This window comes from Limulus polyphemus, unplaced genomic scaffold, assembly GCF_000517525.1.
Source record: "Limulus polyphemus unplaced genomic scaffold, Limulus_polyphemus-2.1.2 Scaffold6, whole genome shotgun sequence".
NCBI classification, from domain to species: Eukaryota; Metazoa; Arthropoda; class Merostomata; order Xiphosura; family Limulidae; genus Limulus; species Limulus polyphemus.
Window position 1 is genome coordinate 253,776 of NW_013665616.1, and position 23,516 is coordinate 277,291.

General features: G+C 33.1%; 1 protein-coding gene across 2 annotated transcripts in view; it reads right to left on the bottom strand.

Moving 5' to 3' along the window:
• Positions 1-2,378: 2,378 nt before the first annotated feature.
• LOC106474963 (transient receptor potential-gamma protein-like) overlaps positions 2,379-23,516 on the bottom strand; it is a 203,618-nt gene continuing 182,480 nt past the window's right edge. The window contains exons 6-15 of one of the 2 annotated variants that reach the window (XM_013935697.2): positions 23,028-23,262; positions 22,380-22,532; positions 21,299-21,438; positions 20,877-20,992; positions 18,578-18,832; positions 14,402-14,597; positions 13,012-13,206; positions 11,681-11,722; positions 5,377-5,560; positions 2,379-5,274 (exon numbers count right to left, since the gene is read on the bottom strand). In XM_013935697.2, coding sequence (XP_013791151.2) covers positions 4,211-5,274; positions 5,377-5,560; positions 11,681-11,722; positions 13,012-13,206; positions 14,402-14,597; positions 18,578-18,832; positions 20,877-20,992; positions 21,299-21,438; positions 22,380-22,532; positions 23,028-23,262 — 2,580 coding nt within the window. In that variant the 3' untranslated portion in view covers positions 2,379-4,210. The remainder of the gene's footprint in view (positions 5,275-5,376; positions 5,561-11,680; positions 11,723-13,011; positions 13,207-14,401; positions 14,598-18,577; positions 18,833-20,876; positions 20,993-21,298; positions 21,439-22,379; positions 22,533-23,027; positions 23,263-23,516) is intronic. The other variant, XM_022380565.1, reaches the window with a different exon arrangement.

Here is a 23,516-nt window from a genome sequence, read left to right on the forward strand (position 1 = left end):
CTTAAATTTCAAATGAAAAATTTTGGGTTTTTATTTGCAATCGTACTTTCCTTCTCGATAGGAAATGTTTTTATATGTAATTTACTGCTTGTATATGTTTTAATAACATAAAAATAAATAAACAATTAGTATCTTAGTGTAAAAACTTATACTATAATCTGTTTTGTATATTTTAAAATATATGTTTGCATTTTTTAATGAAATTGACATTTTGTAAATATTCTTGACAATTTTCGATACTCTTAATGCTGGAAACTCTCCGTAGTTTTGTAATTTCTTGAAATGGAAACGTGCTCAATTCGCTCTGAATATATAGTAGTAAGAGGGCAAAAGTAATTGATTGTGTAAAGACAACAGGAATTGTGAAAACAGTTATTAAGACTTACAGAAAATAAAAGTAAGTAAGTGTATAAAATTATAGGATAAATAAATTGCATTTCTATTATAATAATAAGAGAAAGTATAATTAGAATAAGATTTTAATTTAAAAACGAAAGTATATTCACTAATTTTACTTATTTTTGAGCATTTGTAAGTTACTTAATTTATACATGGAGTGTATTATATGTTTGTACATTTGGAAAGTATATATATATTTAACTTGAACTATTTATGTTTAGTTGAAAAGTGGTAGCTGTATGTTTTTGTTATAGATTCTCAGTTAAACTAGTTCCTGACGAGTGACCTTTGAAGTCAAGAAACCCGTAGAAGAAATTATAAAGAAGGGGAAAAAAAGTCTGATAATACAGTGTTTTCTTATATATCTATATATATGGGTTAGATTTCGTATTCCACTGGCATTATAAACAAGTGATTTGCGTTAATGACACATATGAACGTTCTTTTCTACTTTAGATACCAAGAAGCATGAAAAAGAAGGATGACTTAATTGACTTTCAGAAGACATATTGTAGGAGTCCGATTAACAGTGGTTGAATGATCACTACGAGTGAATAAAACTACCATGTTTTACGTAAAACTGTGTCCTCTATGAATGGTATCTAATTCCTCAGCATACCCTTCAGGAACTTTCAAATGCCCTACTGTAAATAATTGAAGCAGTTTTACAGTCAAAGGTGAAGTCACGCTTCCAGTTGTTAATTCTAATTTGTTATACAGCACCTGAATATCAAAATATAAAATACAATCGTCCTTTAAAGCCTGTTCTATGGATTTATGTTTGTGCTCTTATTTTGCATACCTTTTAGTTCATATTATATTGTATTTGGTACCGTAAATAACCACGACTCTTGTCTTTGTACCTTTAATTACTTTTGATTTTATACACAATATCGCATTGCAGCGCATGTTCTCGACTTGGTTAATTTGTTCACTTGTATGAGGGAACACTGAAAGGTATAGATTGTTAACCAAATTTAGTTACTTTATAATCATACTTAAATTTCTCTCAGGTGAATAAATGTTCTGAGCGTTTTTTTATAGATATTGCATAATTGACTTATGATCTAATTATATATTTGCTATATCAACATCTTGTGTTCTTTTAATCTTTTTAAAATTAAAATTGCAATAAGAAGCTCCTTTCAAGAACCGAGTAAATACATTTCATTAATAGCCACAAGTTATTTTGACAAATGTACTCTGTAATATATATTACATTACACCATAAAACCACTGTTAAGAACATAATCTAATATCCTTGTTTTACACTGTAATTTATCAGCGGAACAACATACTTTACTGACTGACTGATCTTTCAGGTCTTTCAAATACAAAATACAATTGTAGAAACTCACTGGAAGCAGATCGCTTTTCACATTCTGCTCTCTTCCACGTACATAAAATACGTGTTATTGTTCTTGTCGAATTCATATTAACCATATTGAACTATTAATATTCAAATGTCAACTAGTTTATTTATTTTAATGGATTTACTCTTACATAGCACACTTGTTAGCTAATCCAAGTAATTTTACTAAACTAATTTGAAACATTTAAAACATAGGTTTGCAATGTTTTAAGCATGTCCTATAGAGGTTTATTGCTTTATGCGTACTTATGACAAATTATGTGTATGTGCCTTTCTATCCATACGTATTTTATTGAGTGTATGAAACTCTTTTAGTACTGCCAACATCTATCAATACGAATTGACACCACAAAAAGAGGATCTTTGACGATATCTATACTCAAAATTAAGGAACATGGTTGAAGTGTCATTAGTTTCTATAACTAAATTCCTGACTTTCTTTAAAATGCTACACTACTAATCTGTTACTATAATAAAATTAGATTAATGAAAATATTGCACACCGTAAATAATAGTAATGACTCTCTTAAGGAAATAAAACGATAACATATATAAATATACAAATTAAGCGTTAATATTAATCACACTGCGTCCTTACTGGTCTCTCTTAACAGGCGTGTAGTTGAATTAATTTGAAACTTGAAAACTTAAGAATGTACTGCATTTCCAATCGAATACTAAAGATAAACCCACGAAAACTATAAAATAACGAAGAAAGTTTAAGGGACTAGAAACATTACTAATTGAATTATTCTTCCATCTTAATTGACTCACGAATGTTAATTCTTTTCAGATAAATACTTTGACATTGTAAGATAAGCAATCTGTGCGTTTGCTTTGATAATGTTCGTGATGAGATGGTGTGAGAAAGCTCTTTATATCAGATATTCCAATCCTATATGATTGTTATTTATGATATTAAGTAGAGCTAATTTTACCTTAAATGTGTTTATTTCAACTGATATGTGAACAATACAAATAACTGTGTCAATTAATTGCATGCTCTTTATAATGCAAGGAAAATCAAGTTACTAAAAATTACAATAGTTAATTATAAAATGAAATAGCCGTGACAAATTGCGTTTCTAGCGAAACTTATAACACGTATTAGTACGAGAGTTCGTACAGAACAGTGTCATTTCTTTTATGTGGGCAATAAGTTTTATTTACAATAATCAAAATGTAAAGTATGTATCACTGAAATTCACAAGTTCCAGTTTGTGTTTTGATAAAAAGAGCATAAATCTGAATGTCAACATTTAATGACAGCATATAACGCTGTGAAATTGTTTTAGCATCATTTAAAACCTACAGTTTCTATATCATTACAATATCTTCACAAGATAGAAGTTTAACAATCGAATATAATTTTCAATTACCCATACTTGCAATATTTAAAACAATGGATTATAATAACAGACTTTTCGAAATATACAAAGTTGATGCACGTTCGGTTATTTTGATTTTTATGATTTTTTTCCTTTTCGTTCTCAAACCTTCTGAGACTAACAGTAATGTTCCAACAAATTATGCAGAATGAGCATCGTTACGTTTCACATGAGGAATTAATGATGTCACATCAACGTAATATATGTCACCAATTGAGTAATATATGACAAACTGTGTAGAAGCTGCAAAAACTAATCCAATGGAAAATACTTTTCAAAAATATATCTAAAAGACATGAAGCACAAAACACTAGCAATATCACGTGAACGATTATGTAAAATCAAAACTCTCTTACAAACGAATTGCAGTTGTCTGAAAAATATACAACACAATAAGCTATAGGCATAAAATGCAATGAGCCTGTCTTCATTAAAAAAAACTGTAACTAATGAACTCTCAAATACGGTGATGTGCCTCAGTATCGAATACCTTTTTACAATGTACATGCATGCTCATATTATTAAAAAAAACTGTAACTAATGAACTCTCAAATACGGTGATGTGCCTCAGTATCGAATACCTTTTTACAATGTACATGCATGCTCGTATTATTAAAAGAGTATAAGTAACAAATTAGTTACTTTTGACAGGGCGTTCTGAAACAGTAAATGGATCTTAAGTCGTCTCTTGACTTTTTTTTTAAATACAACATTTTAAGATTATTGTAATCAATCTAAAATGATCATATAATTTATATATAAATCAAAGACACACCCTTACGAGTATACATTAGCTATTATTATAAAAGCTTGAAACACTAAAATAAGGCGACAGTAATTCTGAACATATATACATTTTACCCTTTCTTATTCACAAAAAGTAACGACATTTAATACAGAAGTGAAGTGCGCATTTATGAATACCTTCTACAAATAACTTGATTAAAGCTTTTTTGTTGTTGAACTAATTAGAATTTTCTTATAACACTTATACAGATAGTTAAAAAGAAAACAGGTAATGACGGATGAGGCCACTAATTTGAATAAACTATCATATCCATCCTACAGACATTTGTTTATTTGCTGGTTCTATTCCATATACTCGGGACATTATCCCGATTGACCCATTCAGAGTCTTATTAGAAACCGTTTCTGTTGGAGTTGTATCAGTGTTTTCGCTCGAGGGACTAACGGCCATGCTATTTTGACGTATTTGTATGTTGGAGGTTGTGCTTTTGGTAATTTGTGGTTGTTGATCATTTAGCCTTTCATTTAGCGTAGTACCATTGTCACGAGGCGCAGTGACAACCTCGGAAGAACACTCTTGAAGGACTGATGACTCGCATATTCTGGTCAAAGACGTCTTCGGGGTATGGGAATTTGAACCAGCATAACTCTGAATTGGTGAGAGATTTCGCTCTACTGAAACGTTTGGAGTGGTAAGAGACAACGTAGTCGATGGTCGTTTACCTTCTTCTGATGAGTTGGGTTCAGACTTGGCAGGCACTGCAGTAACTTTGGAACTAGGTGCACTGATTGTTCTCTCTGCTTTCTTTTTCTCGGGAAATCCTGAGAGTTTCGGAACGGACTGTACCCTTGGCGTGAATTTATTATGGTCCTGAAACACAAGACGTAGCTTGGAAGGATTAAATGATAAACTTCCAAATTTTCGAGACAGGCGTGATAAGCGTTTGGCTTCTGTCTGCATATCAGAAGTAGCAGTGCAACCAAGTCTTTGATTTTGACTGTGGGCGGGCCTAGATTCCTGTTCACTGTCGTACTCTGGAGTAAACATCACGCTGACGCTGGATTCACTGGAAATTTCTATTTGACTTTGTTGACCTGAAGACCCTTGACTACTAATGGACTCCTCGCTACGACTTCTGGTAAAAGCAGCACGAGCACTTCGTGTTGCGTCCATGAAATTCTTCCATTTACCTTGTTTCACGTGTCTCTTGTCACTGGACATTCTAGCCAAGCGAGTGATTCTATTAACCGCTGACTTTTTCGACAAGTTAAGGCCATGAATTGTCGGTAATGAACCTTCTACCAGTCCGATATTGAAACCTTTCATAAGTCGCCTTTCTTTCTGCCGGCCTTTCTTTCCTCCACCTCCTGATGTATGTAATAAAAGACAAAATAAGCCATTCATTATTTATAACTCAAGTTTCTTATATATATATATGTATGAAGATTTAAAGAGTCGTTTATACAAACCCTTTGTTTGATCTTTTGCTGATGAAGTGTTGAAGCCGCTATTTTTCAGAATTTCTATAAGTTCGTAGCGAAAAGAGGAAATATCTTGTTTTATTTCGTTCACATCGTCTTCTGTCACTCCTTGGTTGTCTGCTTTTCTCTGTTCCTTAGTAACATACCGACGGACGAGATTCCGCATTATCGTCTACAGAATAATATACAATATAATTCTAACCCTAATCTGTTGTAAGAAACAAAACTGTGAATATTAGTAAATTCTAAGAGCGTTATTATAATTTTTTTTTATCAAAGATAGCATATTATGTTAATGTATAAATCATGTCAAAACCTATATTAATTACCATTTAACAACTATTTACTCATATTTATGGGGTTTTCGAGACTTTTTTAACTCACCATATAGTAATCTAAATAACCTTAGGTGTGTGAATTATATCATGGCATTGTGACTAATTTATTTTTCGATATTATACAGCGGGCCAACTGTTTAATGTTTGTATTGCAGATATATTTTCTTTTCACCGAAAAACAGTTCGTCACAGAACTATTTATTCAGTTTTATGTTTACTCTACAAATACTTCATAATATTTTCAGCTAGGTTGAAAGTAATCGAAACAATCATTTTCTATTTAATTAAAACGTTTGAAATTTTTTTGTCCCCCGATGGGTCAGTAGTAAGTTTACAGCCTTCCAGGGTTCGGTTTCCTGTAGTAGGCAGAGTACAGACAATTCATTCTGTAGCCTTCCACTGAGAAAACAATAAACAACAGCGTTTTTAAAGAGGATTGTAATAACAGAGCAGAGAAGAATAATTCGTCTTTTCAGTTGTGTTATAAAGTAATTGAACCAGCATGTGTGGAATTTGACAAAAAAAGAGACAATTACTTAAATCTCTGGACACAATTGTGATAATCAACAGTGTAACAAACATTTGTATACATACGTTTGACTTCTTTTAATATATTATTTTAAAACAAGTGGACTGTGCTGTTTGTTTATTGTTGAAATTTATTGCTAAGAAGTCAGTGACACCTATTGTAAGGAATCCGACTCAGATCTATAACTAGACAGTGGCCAGCCAGCCATAATCTACAGTTGTAAACAGCAGTATAAGTAGACGTAAACAACTGGTAAATAAGCCAATATACTCGTACACATAGATGTAGTGGCGCTAAAATATTATAGAGATCATAATCACACTATATAACCATATCAACTGAATTTAAAAAGTGGATAGAGAGACGGGCTCAAAGATGGTGATTTACGAGAGTTTGTTAAACAATAACAAGACTTAGGGAGAGAAGGGCATCAACAGAGAAGAGAGAAAAAATGATAAAGGCAGAGAACAGAGGAGGAAATACTACAAAAAGAATAGGAGAATGAAATTCAAATTAAGAAAGAAGAAAAAGAGATAGAAGAGTGAAGAGAGAGAATAACAGCATAAATTAAAAAAGAAGAAAAGGAGAGAGAGAGAGATGAGAGATGGGAAATAGAGGGAATAAGAGCACAAACTGAGATCACCAAGCTCACACAACAGAAAGACAGAGAACCCAAAAATAACAATGAGGTCAGGACCAGCTGACCCAAGCTGTCCAAATTTGATGAATAGAAAGATGACATGGATGCTTTCCTGGAGAAGTAGGAAAGAATTGCCCAGAGTCAGAACTGGGACAAAGGTGACTGGACAGTATGTCTCAGCCCCCTTCTCATAGGAAAAGGCCTACAAGTATATGTGAACATGATTTCAGAAGATGCCATGAACTATGACAAGTTAAAAGTGTCCTTGTTAAAATGCTATGAACTAACTGAGAAAGGTTTTTGCTGGAAGTTTAGAGAAGTCAAATCTGACACTGGAGAAACTGTATTTCAGTTTGTGGCACATCTACAGTGATTCTTCACAATGTAAAGATAGTTTTGAAGGACTGACAGGTTTACTAATACGTCAACAGTTCATAATCACTTGCTTCATTGACATGTCACTGTTCCTAAAAGAGAGAGCACCAAAAGACGTGGATTAGATGATCAAGATGGTAGAACAGTGTATGGAATCACATGAAGGAAATATAACTGGCAAGTCCAAGAATAACCAATCAAAGTCAAAACCAGAGATGGATGACCAGAAGTAGGAATCCATCAAAGGTGATGGGAGTTTAACAGACAAATGGTTGAAAAGATGCTATGCTTGTTGTAAAATGAGGCACATTGCGAGTAAGTGCAAGTCTGTCATCAAAAAGCAACAAAAGACATCTGAACATGAAGCAGCTGGGGCTACCCACAAAGATGCTGCTGTCTGAAGAAACAGAATAAAACAACTCATCAGATTCACCACAAGAAAAAGTGCTTTCACCATGATTAAACAGTGCATGATTGATGGTCAGCTGAAGTTATCAAATGAGTCAACAGTGACAGTGGTGATTGGAGCATGTAAAAAACATCGAGAGATGCCAACAAACCACAACATGCCAGTAGGTGAAAGCTATGTTGGGGAAAAGAAAGTGAAAGTCCTACAAATTACAATATACTGGGTGCAGCAGTGAGAACAAGTCTAAGGTACATCTCTGTGTGTTAATTGATGGGACAGCGAGAAAGTTTCCCATAGCAAGAATAAAGGTGAACACTCCATACTATGTGGGAAACCTTGTGGCCATGTGTATGAGGGCACCCATCTATGGCTTTATGATTGGTAATATACGAGGCAGTCGAAGTTTGGAGGAACCAGACAGAAAGTAGAATGATGAGGCATATGCAGTCACGACACGAGCTCTAGAGAAGAAAAGTAAGCAAGGCTTCAGGTCCATACAAATCTCGAAAGGTGACTTCCTGAATATAGGTCTACAGGAACTGAAGGATGCATAGAAGAAAGACCTTTCACTGCAGAAACTTTGGGAGAGTGCCCTGGAGAAAGTCAAGCAGAAGAAGAAAGGGTAAAAGACTTCCAGAATAAAAGACCAGAAGGGAGTACTGTGCAGGATCTATCAAAGCAGTTCTACTGTGGAAGTCAAACATATCATAGTACCAACAGAATACCGTAATCAAGTGATGAAGTTAGCTCATGACTCGATTGTGGGAGGACACTTAAGAATGAAGAAGATGGTAATCAGTATCACCAGCAACTTTCATTGGCCAGGGGTCATTGGAGACGTGAACAGATTTTGCAGGTCATGTGACATCTGCCTCACATAGAGGAACTGTTCAGCAGAGTAGCTGTGGACTTGATTGTACCCCAAGCAACTGTATGTGACAATGGCAATTGGTACATGCTGACAGTAGTCGATAATGCGACACATTATCCAGAAGGCATAGCATTGCCAAAGATAGACATGGAGAGAGAGAAGCAAAATCCCTTCTAGAATTGTTTTGCAGAGTAGGCTTTCCAAAAAAGTATTGAGTGACAGAAGGACTCAGTTTACTTCAGAACTGATGCAAGATGTAGAGACTCATCAGTACTAGGCAGCTCTTTACCACTCCATACAACACCAGAGGCAATGAACTTTGTGAGAAAGTTAATGAAGTCTTAAAGAGCATGCTAAAGAAGATGTGCCAGGAGAGACCACATAATTGGGACAGGTACGTGCAGGTAGTATTATTTGCTTGCCAACAAGTCCCACAAGCAAGTACAGGATGTTTAACCTTCTTGTTACTCTACAGAAAAATTGTACGAGGTCTGACGCAGATATTGAAAGAACTGTGGACAAGGAAAGAAGAGTCAGAAGTGAATGAACACATACCAATACGTGTTAGACCTCAGAAACCGACTGGAAGAGACCTGTAAACTCACTCAAGAAGATGTGTATGCAGCTCAAGGCAGTAAGACAGGTAGACTATGACAAGTAGATCAAGGATCAACATTTTAAGGTCGGACAGAAGGTTTTGGTTCTGTTACCCACATACAACAACAAACTCACCCTGCAGTGGAAAGGAACTTTTGAAGTGCAGGAAGTGGTCAACAGAATGAACTATAAGGTGAAAGTGGACAGAAAGACCAAGATCTACCACATCAATCCGTTGAAGGAGTACTTTGAGAGTGAAGTAGACCTAATAGGTGCAGCTATTGAGGCACAGATGAACATTGCAGGTGTGGCTGTCATAGATGCAGAACCAGAAAACAGTGACTTGGTAATAGAAGATGAAGACTTATTAGATATAAGACTGCTGTGTGGAGATAAGATGCACAAAGGCATCAACATTAGTGAAGAATTGATTGGCAAGCAGAAGAAAGAGCTACAAGATCTTCTGTGCCAGTATGCAGATGTCTTCACAGATAGACCAGGCAAAACAGACCTTGTGCAACATAAGTTCGAGACCACAACCAGGGATCTAGTCAAGATGAGGCCCTATCAGATGCCCTATGTAATGAGAGACCTGATCAAGCAAGAAGTCCAGATAATGCTAGAAGCCAGAATCATTGAGCCTTCGAATTAAGCTTACTGCTCACCAGTGGTAATTGTGAAGGAGAGGGACAGCTCAAGCCACCTCTGCATATATTTCCGGAAGTTGAATCTCGTGATAAAGTTCGACTCCAAACCTGTGTGCAACCCAGAGAATATCATGGTGAAATTAGACAGGACCAAGTGCTTTTCCAAAATTTATGGAACAGGATCTAAAGAGAAGACAGCCTTTGTGACACCAGACAGATGCTACCAGTTCAAGAAGATGTTGTTTGGGTTAATTAACTCAGCAGCAATATTCAACTGCATCACGAGGAAGATGTTACACAAAACCACCAACATTGAGCATTATGTAGATGACATTATGACCTACACAACCAGATGGGAAGACCACTTGAAGAAACTCAGAGAGCTGTTCAGGTGAGTGAGGGTAGCAGGTCTGACCATTAGACCATCTAAGTGCTACATCAGTTATCCTGTGCTGGACTTTATTGAACACAAGTTGGGCGACTAACAGATAGCCATGGAAGAAGAGAATATATCCAACATACAAGATGCACCAGTTCCAATGACGAAATAGCAAATCAAGTCTTTCTTGGGGTTAGTAGGATACTATAGGAAGTTCATCACAAACTATGCTGAGGTCACTGCACCACTGACTGACCTGACCGAGAAAGGCCAACCCAACAAGGTGAAGTGGGGACAACCTTATCAGATGGCATTCATTCCAGAAATTGAAGAATATGTTTGGAAGTTTGCCAATCCTTAGAATGCTAGACTTCAACAAACCGTTCATCATTCAGGCCGATGCTTCAGACATTGAAATTGTAGCAGTACTTCTTCAAGAACATGTAGACAGACTGTTTCCACAATGTACATCAGTAAAAAAACTGTTGAGTAGTGAGAAGAACTACTCTGGGATTGAACGAGAGTGTTTGGCCACCATATATGCCATCCATAAATTCTGAAACTACCTCTATGGGAAGGAGTTCATCATCCAGATGGACCATCAGCCTCTTGCATACATCCAGAGGTGCAAAATTGACAGTGCAAAGATCATGAGGTTGGCGTTGTACCTCCAGACCTACCAGTTCTGAATTTAGGCCATCAAGGGGAATGCAAATGTTGGTGCAGCTTGTATGAGTAGACTTTGTGCATGAACTGAAAACAGTATTTGTGTATAGTATAAGAAATTTTGAAAATATTTTTATGGAAGAGGAGTTTATTGTTAGATATATACAGCAGTTTCAATTTAATTTTGACGCGAGTGTAATAAAACTAGATAGTTTATATAGCATGAATGTTAAATTTAGTTAATTTTAGAAGAATAGCTTATCGCAGGTTTGTTTATGTAACTGTTTACGAATCATACGTTGTGTTGTTCACTAGTTATGAATCGGTGATTATTATATTATTGCATCATGTTATTAAAACCTTCTGAGTTTTTTCGCAGTTTTAATTGAGTATTATTGCATCATAACACCTAGTAATGTGTGGAACATTCTAGACCTCTGTTGGGGTATAAATAAGCATAGAAAATGTAGTTCCAGAGATAGTTAGATCTAGACTGCGCTATTGTGAATATATCAATAAAAAAACGTGTAGTGGCGATTTTAAAACTGAAACTATCACAGATTTTATTGTAATAACAAAGTAGAGAAGAATAATTCGTCTTTCCAATTTGTTCTAAAGTAATTAAAACAGACTGTGTGGACTTTGACGAAAAATAGACAATTATTTAAAACTCTGGATACAATTGTGATTTGTATATTCGTTTGATTAGTCTTAATATATATATTATTTTAAAACAAGTGGACTGCGTGCTGTTTATTTGTTGTTGAAATTTATCGCCAACAAGTCACAGACACCTACTGTAAAGAATCCGGCCCAGACATAAAACTTGACTGTCACTTACTTGATATCGAATGTCTCTTTCATTAGCTTGCTTGGCCTTGCGCTGCAATAAAATAAGTAAAAATAATCATGGAGTCAAAAATGTATGTATTATTTTGGTTTTTACCCACTTAAAGTTTATAAATATATTTGATGAATTTGAAATCATTTTCGCACAACTTTGTACGAGTCACAATTTAAGAATATATATGTTTAGCGTTAGGGTTTAGGTTTTGTTATTTATATTTGATATAATATTACATATTTATGTACTTGCATGTCGCATTATGATAGGTAATATTATGAGATACTAAACCAAGTAACGTTTTTGAAGCAAAATATTAATAACACGACACAAAGGCCTTTTAACAACTTTCAAGTCTTATATACGTTGATATATACTATAAGGATAACGAAACAATAATTTCTACTTCTTCTGGCAACATAGTAATTCTTGACTTGAATAATCCTCTGCTATTTCTGCTTTACCTTTCATTTTGAAGCTTGCCTTTGTCGTCTTAAAACTGAATTCCAAGGAAAACGAAACAATTAAGAAATCAAAGAAAGTTTATAGAAAAGTTGAAGTGAGTGAAATCCTTGTAACCTGACAGTCTTGATGGGATTTTGCACAATTTCACTAAGACGATGAAGCATTTATACATTATTGCGATACTTTAACAGTATTTTTAAGTTTCGCACAACTGCCTAAACTCTTAATGGTTGCCGTCAGCTAAGTTATCTTGCTCAAGAAGAACTTTTCATTGGCAAACGATTAAAATAAGTTCGAATTAAGTCTTTCACACCAGCTGGGTCCTAAGTGGATTCTACTGGCTAGTTGCCAGACGATTTTACTGTGCCTGAATAAGGTAACGATTAATGAAATCTCGTAAGAGCATCGTAATATGTGCAGAATAGATGTGTTCTGTTACTCATTTATCTTTTACTGTACAAACAAACATGATAACTATCATTATTTTATACATTTATTTAACTATTGATCAATTTGTGGGACATCAAACATCATTCGGAAACGTTAAAAAATGCAGAATATTCTTATTATGTAATTAGTAAACAAGATGATCATGGGTTAGGTCTTTTTAAAATTGTTTTGAAAGTCAATAATGTGAAAAACACATTGTTTTAAACATTTAGAACCCAGAATATTTTTAAAAGACAAAATACTTGAAAATTCAATTTTCATAAAAATGTTCAAGCAGGTAAATAAATTTACAAATCACCTAGTTCTTAGATGAAACAACATTTTTGCCAACCCATACTTGGAATACAAAAACAACGAGTGAAACACAAAAGTGCAAAACAATATTTTACTAAATAAATGCAAATGTTGTTTACCCTTATAGTTTTCAGATGCTCGATTTTTGCAGAACGAGAATGGCCACAAAATTTCCTAAACATCCACCGAAAAAGATAATAAATACTTTTGGGCGTTGGTATTATATTAAATGGAGGCGGTACTGTTCCCCCATCTTCAAAAAAACTCATCCACAGTTTACTTCTAGCAAACTTCCATTCCGTGTCAGCTTGCTCCTGGGAAATATTTTAAAACACTAAAATATTTAAATAAACCAGTTTACGTATAATAATAGGTTTCTTATTTTCATTGCAAACTGTTGGTTTTCTTAAGATCTTGGGTCTGAAGAACCGCATATTTCTAAATAAAATATTTTGTTTGTTATCTTTTGCATAAAACTGTTCTGCTTTATAAAATCAAATAATCAAACAAAACAAAGTTTGCATTTCACAAGTATTTGACTCTTCAAACTTAAGATAGCTAAGGTTGTATAAAACTGCGTTGTGTTTACAGAAATAATTGCTTTTAATATGCTATTATAATAATCTGCAGTTTAAACAATAATATTATTTCTCGTATATTTCTTCTCAACTATCTATCATACTGGGTCCGGCATGGCCAGGTGGTTAGGGCGCTCGACTCGCAATCTGCGGGTTCGAATCCCAGTCCCACTGAACATGCTCGCCCTTTCAGCCGTGGGAGCGTTATAGTATGACGGTCAATCCTACTATTCGTTAATAAAAGAGTAACCCAAGAGTTGTGATGTGGTGATGACTAGCTGCCTTCCCTCTAGTCTTATACTGCTAAATTAGGGACGGATAGCGCAGAAAGCCCTCGTGTAGCTTTGCGCGAAATTCAAAAACAAACAAACAAACTATCCTACTGCTAGACTAATTTCAAAATACTTTTTTGAACATAATTTTCTAATTATAGCATTTTCGTTTTGTGATAACCAGTCCACGTTAATTTTTGGACATACAATAAAAACAAATAAACAAAAAACGTTGTAATATTTCATTACTTGTGCGAAACTTGAAACTGATAAACATTCTAGATTGGGACATATACATATATGTTTATGACAGTTAAAGGGTTAAAATATTATAAATGCATCAAAATGTGCATTCTCAATGTACGCCTCGTAAGACATTTTATCATGCATATTTGAAGATCTAGAATACGAATTAAGTGAGAATTCGTGATGTAGGTTCAAGAAGTCTTGATAGAAATGAATAAAAACCCTATAACCCGAGCGTTTTCGAAAGGTGGACCTTTCTTCTTCAGGAGCAATTAAGTAACGTTAATTTTTACAATGTTGTGATGTGATTACAATTCATTAATCAATACTTCCTAATGTCTCTATTATTCATTTATGTCTAAAAAGCCGAAATAAAGAAAGACTAAGCAGAAATATTAGAGATAATGACTTACTGATATCATTTGGTAGGAATGGTTCATCATGGCGATGAGAAGATTGAGAAGCACGACGATGTTAATGACTGAATAGCAGCCAAACATCAGCATCCCCCAGAAACGAGTATAGCTTTTGATTCCGGTCAACTCAAAATTATCCAGATCGATAAGGCCAAAACTTGCCCAGAATAAAGTCTGGGAGGACTCAAACAAGCTATGAAAATAGATGCAGTATTAAGAGATGAAATTATTAGAAAGCATGCTCCACGAAAGATAATCTAGTTAGTTTCTGATGTTTTGTTGTTTTTTAATTTTGTTTTGAAAATGGCATAAGGCATAAAGCATTTAACTCTAATTAAGCAGGAAAATCAAACTGAAATCGCAATTTACTGCTCGTTGTAAACACTTAATCATGTATTTTTTCAATAATCACTAAATATTTACACTTAATTGTGTGACCAGATTTAAGAGACGTATCTATATAGCTAATTTACACATCTAACAGTTCTTATGTTTGGGGTTAGGTTATACAAATATGAAAGCAAAGACTATATAAATTAATTATTCAACTAAAGATTATCTACTTTAAAAGGTTACACATACATTGAATACAACTGGAGGAAGTTACAATAAACAAACAGTATTTAATTGATATTTTTATCTTTTCTTTGTGGATATAACGCTAACTTTGAGTGTGAATAATACAACTCAAGTGCCAAAAAAATAATTTCTGTAATTTCGGGATGTTTGTTTTTAGAATGTATTTCAAATGAATCTGAAAAAAAATCATATTTAAATATTTGATTTGATAACATTTATTCCAGTAAATGTTTTGTTTTTAGTTATGTGTATTTATAACATTGAAGCAAATACTTCGTCTGTAATTATTTGGATTTTTAATATACCTTACAATAAATATTTCGTATTTAGTTATTTGGGTTTGTAATATTTCTTGGAGTAAATACTTCATTTTTAGCTATTTGGATTTATAAAAACTACTATGGAATTGGAAACAAAAGAAATTTCTAAGGTGCCTCTCGCAAAATACTTAGTTTCTACTTATCGTTTTTTCTTGCTGCGGTTCGTTTATTTCTTTCATGAAGAAACTATTTTCTTAGAACTACTTCGTGCCATATAAATGAGAAGGCTGTCTATGAATGCCAATCTAATTAGCTCAGTTTAACGAGAAATTATCGTAGTGTTTCTGTGTTTATTCATTTATTTATTTTTAAGAGCAAACATGATTTCTTTTCCTTAAAGGTGATATTTACTATGATGAATATTTTATGAAGGAAAACTGACCGATAAATAAAAGTAGTTCTTGCACATTTTTTATTTTTACTACGTTCGTATGTGTATTTTCGAACCGTTATTACTTTACTTTCTCTGCACAAAAAATTTGGGTGTTACCATTTCACAGTACAAAACGTTTTAAGTTAGAACAATCGTGCGTGATAACACTACTTTAGAGAAGTTTTAATGGTGATGTCAGTCAAGGTCTTTTACATAGATAGTACTAAGATAACAAGATAACTATTTCAATCTAGGCTTGAAGAAGTCTCCATGCAGGGATATTTTAAGTTTTATTGTCTGTGCTATAAGAATATCTCACAGGAGTATAGTTCCCGAAAAGCAAATAATTAGCTATCGGAAAGAAACAGTTTCTTTTCTATTACTTGGTGACTGCTACTCAGTGAATGTCACAGTAGTCACTGATATTCTTCTACAGCTACAGACCGTTATATATATACATATATTTAGGATAACTCCTTAATACAACAAAAGAAACTCAACTTCTACCTACAAGAAATGTAATGTAACTTGAAATACCACAAGGGCCTCATTAATTTACTACAACTTCGGTGGAATAAGTTTCTCAACGCAAAATAAAACCAGACGTCAATTTTTATTCATATATGTTAATTTAAACGTAACAAATATTAAAGCACCTCCAAAGTTCAAATTAATGCTAATGTATCAAGGTTATATTATCATATGAATTAAAGATAATTTACATTGTTTTATTGAGATCAGTTGTTAAATTTATCCAGTATCTGTTCTTTTTTTTTTGTAATTTACTTTTCCACCTGAATAAAACAAATTGTTTCGTGAAGAAATTCCGGAAGCTTCTCTGTGAAACATAATATCCACAGGAAGTGAAATTTGACATGTTAAAACGTTATATATATATATATACCATGTTCTTCAGTAGCTTTTTTTACTAACACATCTAACTTCATTTTTTGATATTACTTGTTTCGTGTATAAAAGCTACTCGTCATGCATAGTGAATTAATTAACTAATAGTGTTTAGAATAATTTGTGATAAATAATTAAAATATGTGGAATTTAGATATGAAAAGAACGTTAGAGTATTATGCAGAATTATTGGTGGTTTCATCAATTCACAAAGCTATCGAGCTTTACTAAATAAAAATTTCTGTTTCGAACTCATTCAGTGTACAAAATGCTCGAATAGTAAGCAAAAGAGGAATTTATTTACCCTCTAAGTATTATTTAAGGTCGTTATCAATAAGCCCAAGTTTTATTTTAGAGTGGCTTTTCATTGAATAATATATATTATTCTTTATATCCATTGCTATATTGTCAACAGGAGAGACTTTGAAACGAGGTTTAGTGTCTTACAATGCTCAAGTAGATTTTTTTCTATGTCTACGTTATGAAATAAACAGCGCTACGCAGTGAGTCTCACTAAAAAGCTTCACAAACTATATATTGATTTAACTTAGTTTATTATATATAAGTATCTATATAGCAATGAAGCTATAACAGGACAAAAAAGTATTAACTTTGCGTTTCTGTTTACTCTAAAGTGAAATGATGTTGAACATAATCTATACCGAGATATAGAAAACGATGAAGTAGCGAATAGGAGAAGAGTGCCACCAGCTCTGAAGTAATACTACCAAATCTGAATTGGAGCTCTACATACTTCTACGATATGATAAAATTAATTAAGGATTTCCTTTTCTCTTGACCGCATATTTTCCTTTTGAATTTATAATGAAGCATTTTCTTAATGATCGTTAACTAATGTAGATCATTTGAAGCGTCCTATTAACTTAGTATATCTGTGTAGAGATATTATGAAATATGAACGCTAAATAAACCCGTCGAGCAGGCTTATCACTGTTTAATTACAAGATACGCAACAACATTAATGACAAGTATGCATTTTGACGACGTTATTTTAATTCGTTTACTTTCATGAAAATTTTCATTCATATTTGTAGGAATAGTTGTCCTATCAATCCATATTCCTGTCGTCTACTAGTTTTTAGTGAACAATAATAACTGTGTAAATGCAAGTATTTTGGTGTTTTAGTATATATATATGTATATATATACTGTTAGACGGCGGATCCCTATGCAATGTGGGCCCTAATTTTTAACTCACCTCCACAACCAAGAAGACATATTATATATATCCCACATTATAGCCTGTACCCTGGGGATCCTTTTAATTTATGCAGAGTTTTTAATTTTATTTTTGTTTGGGCTTGTTTTGTTCATTAAAATGTCGTTTATCATAGGTTTGGATTTGTTGTTTTTAACGCAGTTCTTCCTTTTGATTTTATTTTCTATACACCCATATATATATATGAATACATCTATGCAACGCAAGCTAAAACACTAGTACCATGTTTTGAATACAACATCAGTAGTGTACGGATAAAATGTATTAGCTTTTGAAAAAATCAATTTCATGTACTATTTTTAATAAGAAACAATTTTTTTATAATTTTCTGAATATTCACACTTAACTGCACTGTAGTATTGTCACATGTGCTAATTTGGAGCATAATTGTAGTATATCACATCTAAAAATGACAAACTAATAGCAAACAAGCAACATAATGTGATTGCACGAAGGAGGAATTAAGCACTACCTGTACGTTTGTTTTTGAAGCGTATTTGAAACTGTACGATGTTCCCGAACTAAAGTGGAACTAAAATATATTTAAACTAATACAGCCAAGCATGTGATATTACTTCAAATACTACGTTATTTTATGTAGTAAATCAAACGATAAAGTCTTTCGTAGTTAAGTTTGAAATTGCACGGGATGATTTTGGTGTGAGTTGTGTTTCAAGATCAAATCAGTAACCGTAATACTAAATTGCTTTCTTTTAATTGTGCATTGTTTTTACTTCCCAGAGGGAAATACTCACTTAGCAAATCGCCTCCATGTCAGACATGCCCCTGAATCGGATTTTTTGTAAAGGTTGTGTAAGCTTTTATGACATGTCTGTCTCTCCATTTCGGCATAATACCACAGAAGCTGGTTTAAACCGCAAGCGAAGGCAAACAACACCAGGGTATAGACGAAAAGAAACTTAAGGATGTCAATAACCATTCGTCCAAGAGAAATTTGAAGTGGTCCTAAGTGCGGATTTACCGAGAATATATACACCAGTTTTAAAGAGCTGAAAATGAAAAGAAACATGGTATTTTTAGCTGTATATTCTGTCACATATGTACACAGAAAAAAAATAATCTTATGAAATTTGTAATATTGGATGCTTATTTATCTACAAGATATTATTGTTTTCATTGATTAACATAAGAATATACGTTTCATGACGTTTATGAAACCAAAAAAATGTTCATTTTAAAATACTCATAATTCAATTGTCTTAATACACATATTACATTTATATTTTTCTTTTGGGCAATACAACTGGTATCGGGTACTGTAAAATGGTAGAGGTGGTCAAGATACAATATTGTAATTACAACCTAAAGCAAACATATTTTTTATTTTCATAAAACTTGAGTTAAGTTTTTTTTTCAATTTGTTAAAATCCTTCATATAGAAAAAGATAAACATGTGTATTTAAATACAATATCATTTAATTTTAGAATAGTTAGTGTCACGTCTCACAGTCTAGGCTAATGCTTTCTATTGGGAATTGAATGTTAGAAAATAAATGATGAAGGTTTTTTGGTAATGATGTAGAAAAAGTAAAATTTTGAAGACATTAACAGCAGAGACATCGAGGTAAAGTTACTTCAACAAGTTCAAAATTCAATTTAGTGTGAGCAAATTTTCTCTACTACAATCTAAAATTGAACATTTTCGGTTCCAGGTGTGTATGCTATTGTTAAAGGTCAGTTGTTATAACGTTTGAAAAATTTAAATAAAAAGCTTTTTTTGTGAATGAAATATAAATGATGTCTTAAAAGAACCATTATGATTTAATTAAAATCAAATTATTTATTGATATTTCATAAGTTCCCCAAACACTCACATTTCGAAAAATCATGTTTGTTAAGATTTTGATATAGGTAGCAAACACACGTTGCCATCAAATTTTGTACTTCTGTATCCTATTAAATATGAAAAATAGGCAACATTTTCAAACCTATGGTTATCGATGGTAAATGTGGAAGGACAATGTATCGCTATGTAGATAGCAACAGAGATAAAGTAAAAGCAAGTTGAAATTTGTTTTTGCATGAAAAGATGCTTTTTATTTTATTTAAAGACTAGTTCATTTTCCCTCCAAAAGAAAGTTATATTTCATATCGTACGTTGAAGATCAAATAACGGAGGATTAAATAGCGGGATTCCAAGTGGACCTTGGAATCAGCTTTAAGGAACATACTTTTTTTATGGTTATTGTTTGTTTGTTTGTTTTTGAATTTCGCGCAAAGCTACACGAGGGCTATCTGCGCTAGCCGTCCCTAATTTAGCGGTATAAGACTAGAGGAAAAGCAGCTAGTCATCACCACCCTCCGCCAACTCTTGGGCTACTCTTTGACCAACGAATAGTGGGATTGACAGTCACATTATAACGCCCCCACGGCTGAAAGGGCGAGCATGTTTAGTGGGACGGGGATTCGAACCCGCGACCCTCAGATTGCGAGTCGAGTGCCCTAACCACCTGGCCATGTCGGGCCTATGGTTATTGCTACAACATCTTGTACACGATAAGAATTAAAGATCCTTATATGAAAACAACAACATAATTTTGACATAATTGTGAAAACACTTAGTTAAATATGAGTAAATATGTTTTATAATAATTAAAATAAATATCAATAATTTGCACTTGTATGAATGGCACAGTATTTTTCTTTCACTTATTACGTTCGTCATTTTAGATAAACACTATGATTGTACAAAAAATTATTCAAAGTGAAACGTTTTGTTTCTGATGTAATTAAGACTATAATTACCAGAAAACATTATTTGCTAATCAAGTACAGGTTTACCACAGAGGTAAATGAAAATAAAAGTATTGTATATAAATTTTGAAAATTATGGATGTAAACAAGGAATGTAATTATATATAACCTTCAAGCTACCGTACTACTTTTAGACATGTGTTTACAATTAAAATACTTCAGAAAAGAGACAACTGAAATATATTTAGAATATGTTCTCCGATCATGATTTGACATCTAACACTTTAGATATTAAAAGTGCTTGTTTATAGGAAGACAATTAGTAAGAATTCTTCTCACCTGAATATGTTTGCTGCTGCAAATAGTCCCTCAGATATCAAGATTGGATCCCATGCATCCCAGCGTTCACGAGGAAGAAAAGCCGTTCCCGTTTTCAGAGCTATTTCTTTTTGTACCTAATATGGCAAAATGTAATTTTTACAAACAGTATGTCATGTTGTACATGACACTCAGTTCTGTTTATTGCGAAGATGTATTACTTTATAAAGTTATATTCTAAGGAATTCCTGTATATTCAAATACCAGGAATAAGATGTTTATTGTTTTATATAGCTTTAAGAAAATGGGTAACTTTTTATTGAAGGATGTCACATAATTCAAGTAACATTCGTTTAGTTTTCACTTAGTCATAGTCTGAATTACGCGACTGTACATACAAGAGTTCTAGATACAGGATCTGCAAACCCGCTTTTGTTTCTTACCTGGAAATAGGCTACAATTCGTAACGCTACTGTGGCGACGTATAATGAGTTTGTTATAAAGTCTATGATATTCCACATATCATTTACGTACTCTATCAGACCATAATCCCACAGTTGCTTAATTTCACTCCATATTAAACCTACATCGAAGAAAACAGTTTGTAAAACTTATATATGTATTATACGTAAAATATATTTTCTCCACTACAACAGTCAGAACAAAAGTACAAAAAAACCTTACTAACATTCACATTGTGACATAAGTATAAGTATTCCTTTCGATGGAAGTATGTTTTTTTTTCTTTTCTAGAAAAAGAACAACATGTTTCAAATCAAGGTAATTTCAGCGTTTTTCCTTCATCCACAAAACTAGTTGAGCTAAGTAACAACGGAAAATCATTTTTTGTGATATTGGATATGAATGTGAAATGAGACGTCGGCAATGGGTATGACAAATATAGTGTGATTGGAATATTATCATTATACATTATTCTAGTTCTTGAAAATCCCTAAGGGAGTAGATTAAGAATGTAGTGTTTTAAACTTGCAATAGGCCGAATACTAATGTTTTATAACAAGTATAATCATATATGAATAGTGTTGAAGCTATTATTAGAAGTATCCTTTAAGAAATACAAAATAATTAAAAGATAAAAGGCATTTCGAGTAGACTCACATATCAAAATACAAAATCCCAGTAGCCAGTTTTGTTTGCTAAAATCAAATGTAATGTTTGAGTCAAATTATCTATTGAAACTTCAGCATTACTTGTTGTAAATATCAAATAACAATACTTTAAAACTAGAATATCTTGACTAAGACGTCATGTATGTAGTAAAAAAAAACACACCAAAAATCTAAGTATTACCATAAGTATATACTTCACTCTGAGAACAAGGTTATTAACAAATGATTTAGACGTTAAAATATGAATACTATATTTTGAATCATGTTTTTGAACACTTTTTGTAAAACAAAAATATTGTTAAGCTTTTTTTCATTCAGCATTCTATATTGAGTGTTTGAGGTTGATAGGGTTATTATCAAGCATTAATAATGATAAATAGTTAAATGCTTTAACCTAAAACCCATGCAAGAATCATCCATTCTACGACACTAGGTGGCGCTCCTCTTTTTGTGATGACCTCACTTCGCATGCGTCTCTTTGCTTCCTCTGATCCAAACAAATCTACCAACACAGTTTCTATCCGCTGTGATGCAAGAATGAGCAAAACTGAAATGAAAACGGAAAAGAATCATGAACATGATTTTATGTGCTTATTATTTACGAAGTAATTATCGTGATTACTTTTAGTAAGTTTCGTACTTTAAATTTGTATGACGTTATTTTAAAAATAGGTGTTAAGTTTGATCAGAATAGTGGTCACAAAAGAAGTTTAATATATTTTTTTTTGGGGGGGATCACTTTTTGCCAATAAGATAAAGAAAAACTATGCATTATACAGAGGGGAAAACTTCGTTGCCTAAGTTATCACACTATTTAATGGAAGCATTAGTGCAATGAAGAAATACCGAGATATGAGTTTCTAGAATTTAAAAGCAACGAAGAAGATCTATACAAAATCCAAGCAGTATTAATGATTTACTGATTTTTTTATTATTACATCTATGTTCAAGTCTATGCTTAAGTTCAAGAATGCACTTTATAACGCATTATTCATAAACTGTTTTGTCGAAGTATTTAAAGCTCTTTAATACCGGAACTCACATAGAAAGGTGATATATGAGGCGGAGTGACATATAAATTTTATAAATGGCCGTCTGATTATACGTCCGTAAAAAGAGTGAGGAGCGAGGATGTAGGCGATCGAATATACTGGGAACAACGTGCCAATGCGGCAGATTTCAAGCGACTGCAACACAACATTTTTTCGCCGAAATCCTGGAAGACCCTCATACCACAGAGAAGCTAAAAGCTGCTGAACGTTGGAATGAGCACAAAACTGAAATAAAAGAGAATAAATTTGTTTTTAGCAAACAAGTTTTTTCTTCTCATCTGACAAAAGAAACGCACATTTTTACTTTTGAAAGTTGTAATAATGAAGTGCTCAAATGATGTTTACTATTGGCATATGTCACAACAAGAGAGGGTAAGCATATGTTATAACAAGAAAAAGTGGTTTTTCAGTTGAACTTAATAGTTTATTTTGGATCAGTAGCAGAAGAGGAATATTCATTGATGATGACAAAACCTTGT